At 39.4% G+C, this 7,827-nt stretch overlaps 2 protein-coding genes across 20 annotated transcripts in view; both read right to left on the minus strand.

Moving 5' to 3' along the window:
* Positions 1-1,140: 1,140 nt before the first annotated feature.
* On the minus strand, positions 1,141-1,816 carry LOC107274370 (trophoblast glycoprotein-like; the record flags this gene model as incomplete). Its single annotated transcript, XM_015753431.2, has 2 exons — positions 1,565-1,816; positions 1,141-1,374 (listed from the first exon to the last, which is right to left on the minus strand). Coding segments are annotated over exons 1-2 (486 nt in total), but the record flags the coding sequence as incomplete, so codon positions are not given.
* Positions 1,817-2,358: 542 nt separating this feature from the next.
* Positions 2,359-7,827, minus strand: part of LOC107274371 (TLD domain-containing protein 2) — a 76,279-nt gene continuing 70,810 nt past the window's right edge. For 18 of the 19 annotated variants that reach the window (XM_025091620.1, XM_025091618.1, XM_025091617.1 and 15 more), the window contains one exon: positions 7,619-7,754. In XM_025091620.1, the coding sequence (XP_024947388.1) occupies positions 7,619-7,754 (136 nt within the window). Of the gene's footprint in view, positions 7,755-7,827 lie in introns of all 19 variants that reach the window. The other variant, XM_025091610.1, reaches the window with a different exon arrangement.

The raw sequence follows: 7,827 nt of genomic DNA on the forward strand, positions 1-7,827 counted from the left end.
GGGCACTGCACTAGGACACGGCACTACACCTCCGGAACACTCACAGGAAATCGCGAGAGAAACGCGAGAACTTCCTATACCGTACCGAAACGCAGCTAGAAAAACTATAAACAAATAGCACGGGAGCGCGAGGCAGCTCGTGACACCTCGGTCGATGCCCCGAGACAGACTGCTTTGACAAAATAGTCAAATTCGAGAACTAATAATTCTGATTGGTCGAGATCCTTATACATTGCATTGGCATAACTATACAAATCAACCCGAGAGCGCAGCTTCTGAGCAGGGTGGCGACCGGAAGGGAACAAGAAATCGAGAACGTTATCCGTATCGGTAGCCGGAGCCGCCTTGGGACTGTCAATCGAAAAATCACGTCACAATATTTATACCAACTTCAAACACAACATTCGTTGTAAATAATTACATTTATTCCTTTATCAATTGTACAATATATAATAACAAGATAGATTCAATACAGAATGTGTTCAATATATCGTGTACTATTTAAAACGATTAGTATGTAAGTGTTTGTAAGAATATAAAGCGGATGTAATTTATTGGTCACGATAATATTAAGGTTTCTTCATATTAATTGCTTCTTTTTTTTTTTCCTAATTGCGTTATATATTTTTCATTTTTAGCGCATTGGATAACATCATGTCTTATATCATTAATTAATCACGTGTCTCGTGTGATTTGTGTGAATAAGGCCACAGATAGTTTGTCGTATGCACTCTTTTTGTCCCCTATGTTTTGTGTTTGTGTAGCGTCTCTTATGCGTGTTATTTGGGCGCGCGGCGAATGCTCGCGTGGGTAAGTGTAAGTGTGTAAGTGCAAGTGCGAGTGCGAGTGTTGGTGTGTAGGTGTAGGTGTAGGTGTAGGTGTAAGTGTAAGTGTAAGTGTAAGTGTAAGTCCGCGTGTGCTCATGTATGGTTTCATGTGTGTGTATGTACGTGTGCGTAAATATATGTTAAAAAAAAAGAGTGTAAATCATGATTCGTGCGAGCGACTATGAAGATGACTCTATTACTCTTCTATAAATAGCGGCAATTCTAGAAGATCCCGTCGAATCGCACGATCGACAGTTGGTAGGTACGACAGTCTATATTAAACAGTGTTATTATAGCTTAATGTATCGCTTACCTTAATATACGATGATCGTAACCGTGGTATATCAGAATTAAAATTATTTTCATCGAGTCTCAGTATCTTCAAACTTTTGCTATTCGCAAAAGTATCTTCCAGTACGTAATACAAATGATTTCTGGACAAGTCGAGGACGGCGAGGTCATCGAGAGCAGTAAATGCATTCAAGTCAATTTCATTGATGCTGTTACCAGATAGGTTAAGATACTTTAATCTCGTAAGCCCAATGTTCTACGAAAAATTGTAAAAATTTTTTAACGAAAATAAATAACTCGTACGGTGATGCAAATTAGGTACAAGATATGTCAATAAAAGAAAGAAGCAAATGCATGATACATATGTCAGAAATAGTTCTAACGATACGCAGATGGCGCTGATCGTACTTTAATACAATGGACATACAATTAATTGTAATATTTACAGCCAGCTCGAAGTTTCCAAGAGACGACACTGAATTGTTCGATAAATCCAATGCCTGCACGATAGCCGGAAGTCCAGTCTGCACGCTGTACAAGTTCTTATTGACACAAGCAGCTCTACGAAGTTTCAACCACATGTCGCAGATACAAAAACCAGGGCACGCCTCGGGCATCCTGGCCAGAGCTACGGAGAGGAGAGTCGCCAGAATACCAAAACTCGCCGGGGCAACGAAAAGTCCCTTAGGAGGCTTCATTTCGTATGGGACAGCAGCCCCGCAGGATTTTGAAAACTTAAAACTTTGACCACCTCGTTCAGTCGAGGCACCGTCAACGATAAACACTTTACTGATGATTCAATATCGCCCAGTCTTATCTCCAGGACTCACTCGAGTTTTCCTGTACGCCGCGTATCTTAACTAATCTTATCACAGCTATCAGCCATGACACATTGGCCGGAACACAGTACCAAGTAACCTCCCTGTCCCATTAACAATTTTACATAATTCCTATAAAATATTATTATTATTCGTCCGGAATTTCCAATGCAGCCACTACGACCCAATACACATGATTACAAGTAAACCAATAAAATGTCGATCGTTGACGCAGTTCAATAATTTGTAACAAATTATTGTCAACCAGGATAATTAAGGTGTGAAGGACAAAGAAAAGGTAGGCAATATATTTTTTTTACACCGTGATCCATATTTTATTGAATATACGTGTATTCAATAAAATGCATATATCGTATCAGATTACACGTGTTTAATTTTCTTTTTCTTTGCATTGTTTTTTCTTTTCAACACCAGGGCATCACCGTAGTCTCGCAACAGAGCAGACTCGCTGTGATTACAACATTATGTATAGAACGCACAGTATAGTTATTCTTTTAGGGTAAACAACGCGATCGACCTACGCGACGATCTCAGTATCTCGATCCTCGTATATTATTGTTAATCGATCAAAATAATCTAGAATCCTTAATTAGGGATCGTGAGTCAATAATGATCCCTAATTAGGTTCGACTCTCGCGATATTGACTGCGGTTTCCTCTCTTCATTGCTCCTACGTCAAATTCGTCTTCTCTAACCTTAATTCACTAAATGCAGTGCTACTCACATCGGCATCGTGGGCTTCTCAATTATACAATCGTACAGGGCCTTCCAGTCGAATTGTAATTTTCTGGCTTATCGAGTGCGGATCTATTATTTTTAAACAGTTTCCACGTAAGGAGGATCAAACGCAATTTCATTTGCAGTCAGTCGTAGTAGAGAACTGGAGCATTGGGAAAACAAGATGATTGGCTGCAACGCGACTGGAACGACCTGTACTTTCATCATTGTATACATACTTCATAAATATATAACATATGCATATGCATACCGTAGCTGGTAATATGTTACAATTAGTTGGATATACACGGAGTACATACATGTGCATATTCAGCTTTTTCTCTTTCGTTATACGCACACGTATTTATACAGCTTTGTACACAACATTTATTCATGTCTGGTCGCTGAAGTTCCGAATCAACTCTGAAGTAAAGCTGCAGGCGCAGGATACATCGTAATTGCAATAGTCGAAGCTGCGTCGCGAGAATGAGAAAATCTTTGAGGATTATTGTCTTCCGCATATTCAAGTATCTCGTCGGCCAGTGTGATAAGTAAAATAAATTTTGCAGAAAAATAATGTATTTTCATTGGCATCCAACGTGGAGAATTCTTGGAGAATTCGCCTGCAGATTTCTCTTTTTTCTAGCTGCACGTGCATAATTGGGCATCGAGGTGTTGGCTGTTGGATCGGAAGCTGCAGTGGACCACATGATTAAATATATATAGTTTTTAGTATAGTAGACGGCATTTAGGGTATCTACTGGATAAACAATTTTGCCTCTACCTGTACTCGCGCATCAACTCGGGTCCGAGGGCACTGTATGCTCAGTCAGGCGTTAAGTTTTATAGAAGTGTAAAATTTTTATTGGTCCAGAGTTTCTCACGAGATGAGCCCTCCTACCGGAACCTTCTTTACTTCGTTCCAACAATATAACGTACATGGAGCCCGATCGGTAGGTTTGTTCGCGGTTGGTAAACCTGGGCCTCCTCCGCATTTTAGTACCTCTGACGACCGGCGTGCGCTCGTTAGGCTTTCAAACTATTCTCGATTCCTGTCGATTCTCGCGCTGATAACTCGTTCGATCTGTCGAAGAACAACGAGCATTCGATTTTCGTGTGGGAGCGTTTTAATGCCGGCGACAGTTAGATGGCGATATTGAAGTTCGTTATTTCTCGGATTTTAACGTAAGACGGTTGTACCAATTTTACGAGTACGTGTTACCAATCGTGAAAGGGAAATGTCAATGGAATTTCATATAAATTTAATTGGATTTCAATGAGGTGTGTTGACAGTTCATTTGTGGCAAATGCGACGAGTCTAAATCGCGTTTAGATTTTGATCCTTTTTTTTCTTATCATTTTGTACACTTATCCGAATGGACCCGCCGATCTTTCCTTTGGCGCAAGTTTAGCATTCTGTCATTGTGGGGGCACTAGCAGACAACGACCACGATTAAAGACACATACATGCACTCAGAGATAGACACGCTCGCAAGTACATAGGTATGCAAATTCTCAGGCACACAACTGAGACAAGTAGCGGGAATTGGAGAAAGAAAAAAAGATGAAAAATATTTTCCAAAGTAAAAAGCGAATTTTCACCGAACAACACGAAATTGTGTTTACACGTGGTTCAATCCCTGCAGTCAGTCTGAATCTAATTGACAATGTTCAAAAGGTTCACTTCGCTCCTAGCTCATTTTCACGATCTGCGAATACGTGACTACAGGCTATTTCAGACGAGTACAAGGTGGTCGTTTTGTGAGAGACAGAGAAAAAAATGTTCAAGAAAATTCCATTGGCTCTCGTAGAAATTCACCATTCTTTCTTCCTGAAGTACGAATGATACGCACACGCGTGTCGCAATTTCTTGCTGATATGCGAACTTGTACAGGCCGTTTCATCGCGTTGAAAAGTTTCAAACTTTATTTCTTTTTTTCTGTCGTGTAAGTACTAATAGAGGTGTGGTATCGATAATAGACGCTTTACCCCAATCAACCTAAACTGTGTTTTTCCTTCCAATTGATAAATTCACATTTAACTTCTACAGGCCTAACGAATCACAACGCAGTAAAACGTATTCATCCTGACAACTATTGAATTGCTATCGCGTGCTTTATTTTTTTTTCGCTTTTTCTATCAGTTTTTTAATTCGCCATCGACCGCTCCCAGATGATCTAATTTCCATGCTGAGCAATCCCAATTAAACTTAATAGTCGGTTTTGGCAATGAGACGTTTTAAAAAAATAGTATGCCATATGTAAAATAAATTTTGTCACGATACATAGAAGAACGACCGGAATGAGTTCTCCATCTGGTTTTCTGTCACTTGCATAAGTCATGAAAACGGTCGATACGCATCGTATATATCACAAGATCACTTTAGCCTCTAAATTACAGCCTAGTCCGATTAACTTGTCTAATTTTACGTGTCATATATGTTTCCATTACTTCCTCTTTATACTCAATATATATTTGCCAAACCTATAGTAGTCTACTCTACCGAAAGCTTGTTTTCTCTACGTGAAGTTGCCTTTTCTTTTTATTTCCTTTCCTCGTGCCAACTTGCAAATATTCCTCGATACCTAATTGCAAATTTCAATCTACAACAAGCACAATTATGTGATTCGCTGGTTCTTTCGGCATCGCAATCTTCCCCGTATTAATTGTTTCATCCTAATTTCACAATAATTATTCTTTTCGATGTCTTTGCGTATTTGTCAATTCCAAGGGTTCCCAGGGTTCCCCCATGCGTCATAGATACATCGATCAACAAGATCCAAATAGAATATTCCATAATCTTTTTTTTTATCATTGATCACTCCTCTTTCTCTTGAAATCCTTGATCCTTCCTAGCCGAGTATCAAAAGTTGACGTAGGAAAGATTCGAGGAAGAATCTCGAAAGATCAAAGCGCGACAAGTGTTTCATCGTGGTATTAAAGTATCATCACATAAAACATCGAACCAGCCTCACCTTTCGAGGTGTAGGAAAACGTGATTGTTTTCAACCCTTTCAGCCTCAATTATTTAAAAGAGGAACCATTGTGGCTATCCTTTCTTTCTGACGTCCCAGTGCTCTTCAGTTTAATCAACGAATCACGATAAATATCGATTATTATCTTTGTATGTACCTCTTAAGTTTTATTAATGAAATCATATTTTATGGAGTTCCCTTACGGGCTAAGAGGGCAAACGCAACGTTAATAATTACAGCCGGAAAAGAAATACAGGCAATATCAATAATGATAATCATGGAAATTCGTATCCTCAGAGTGACGATTACAATTGCACTGAACAGATTGTCAAAAAGCAAAAAGACACACCGCATATACAAGTGTGTAGCGATATACGTTATTGCCTATCTCTTTTCTACGATAATCATGTTTTAAGCACAAGTCTGTTGTTACTTTCACGTATGCCCACGTAAAGAGAAAACTACCATAGAAATTATTAGGAGTGCTCAAGGGGAAAAATGAAAAGAAACGAAAAGTGAGCTTGTAAGGCTATCAAGACTTCGTTGTTAGTGTTCAGTTCCTCTTGCTAATTCACCATGAAGAGTAGATAGACTGTCGAAGGTCGAACAGATATCTTTTTCTTTAACATAGATGTTTATTCTTTCCTCTTCCTTCCCGGGAAGAGCACGACTACCGGGTTCGTGATCTTTTCGAAATTGAATCCGTCTTCTTATTTTAGGCGCAAAATTTTCAATGTTTCTCATCTTCTCGTGTGTTCCACATGTAATAGATACTCGTGTTTAATTTTTTGCCAGTTATATTTAAATCCCTTCAACACGTTAATATAGGGCGCAACGTGTTCTGGCGTCTTATCAATGTCGCCTGGCAACATGATGCACAAAATGACAGATCCGTATTACGTTGCGACATTTCAAGAAGGAGAGAAACTCTAAATTGTAATGTCATGCAGCAACGTGATCGGTAAATGAACAAATGGGCAACTTATGTCTTCATGACAGATGCCGGAAAAACGAGGCGCGCCAATTAGCGTTTGATTTCAACAGCACAAAATTTCTACTGTTCTCTTATTAGAAGTAATATATATTTACATAGACTATCTACATTATCTACACATCAACAATAAACAGTTAGAGCGTTAGCATTTTTTGTTGCTTCGTAGCATCGCGTGTTGAGTCGCGTAGCGTGATAAATTGGATTTCAAAAATTTCTCTGTTGCCACCGAACACATCTAAATAAGGTATTCGCGTGTATATAGGTATACCTACTGTTCTCGCTAATTTCGACAACGTCACGACGATCCATTTTATTGACAGATAAGTAGGATTCTCGTAGTCCTAGTTATCCTCAAAATTCTATTCAAATTCGAAAACTCATGTGTGTAACAAATAAAAAGAAATAAAAAAGGGAAAACTTGAAAGAGAAGTAAGATCGTGATACAATGTAGTGTGAAAGAAATAGAAAAAAAAAGTAGACAAAGAAGAAATTCGATAAAATAAATAAGCTAATTATTATATGCATATATGTATATATAAAAATAAACGACAATAATTGGACACTAGTTCCGTGCAAACGCGACACAAAAACAGACTTCATTTTCGCCGAGCACCGCTTCGAGCATCTTCTTGGCACTTCGTCGCGACTCGAGTTCCGCTTCGAAGTCACTCCTTCGTTATTCTTCATTCTTTTTCTCGGATCCGAACAACTTTTATCAAGGATTTCCAGCAGCTCGTTCAACGATCCTCTTCTAGTCAAGACTGAGAGTCTCTGAATCTCTTTTCATCCGAAATGCACCAAACACAATTCGAGAGTTTCCGGCCGGCGGGACTCCGCGGTCTCCAAATTCTCTTTCCCCATTGCCTCTTCTCCTCTCTAATCTCTAGCCGGAGTTTTCTTTCTGATTGGCCGATCGACCTTTCACGTAAGGTTGGGCGAGGAGCAGGACGATATGGCCAGCCCTGGCCCCTGATCCTATATGAATGCCCAGCACTCAAGGGTCTTAACGACAAAGTCCTCGTGCGGCGCCAACGGCTCGTTACCGTAGGTGCTGCACGACTGCGTTCTGCCCTGATACAGGTCACCGTCAAGCCACAGACCAAATTTACCACTGAAACGCAATAAATATTTAACAATTATTCCTCAATTCTCTTCAAAAAAAAAAAAAAAAAAAAAAAAAAAAA

The sequence above is a fragment of the Cephus cinctus genome, unplaced genomic scaffold (assembly GCF_000341935.2).
Source record: "Cephus cinctus unplaced genomic scaffold, Ccin1 Ccin1_scaffold3007, whole genome shotgun sequence".
Taxonomy (NCBI): domain Eukaryota; kingdom Metazoa; phylum Arthropoda; class Insecta; order Hymenoptera; family Cephidae; genus Cephus; species Cephus cinctus.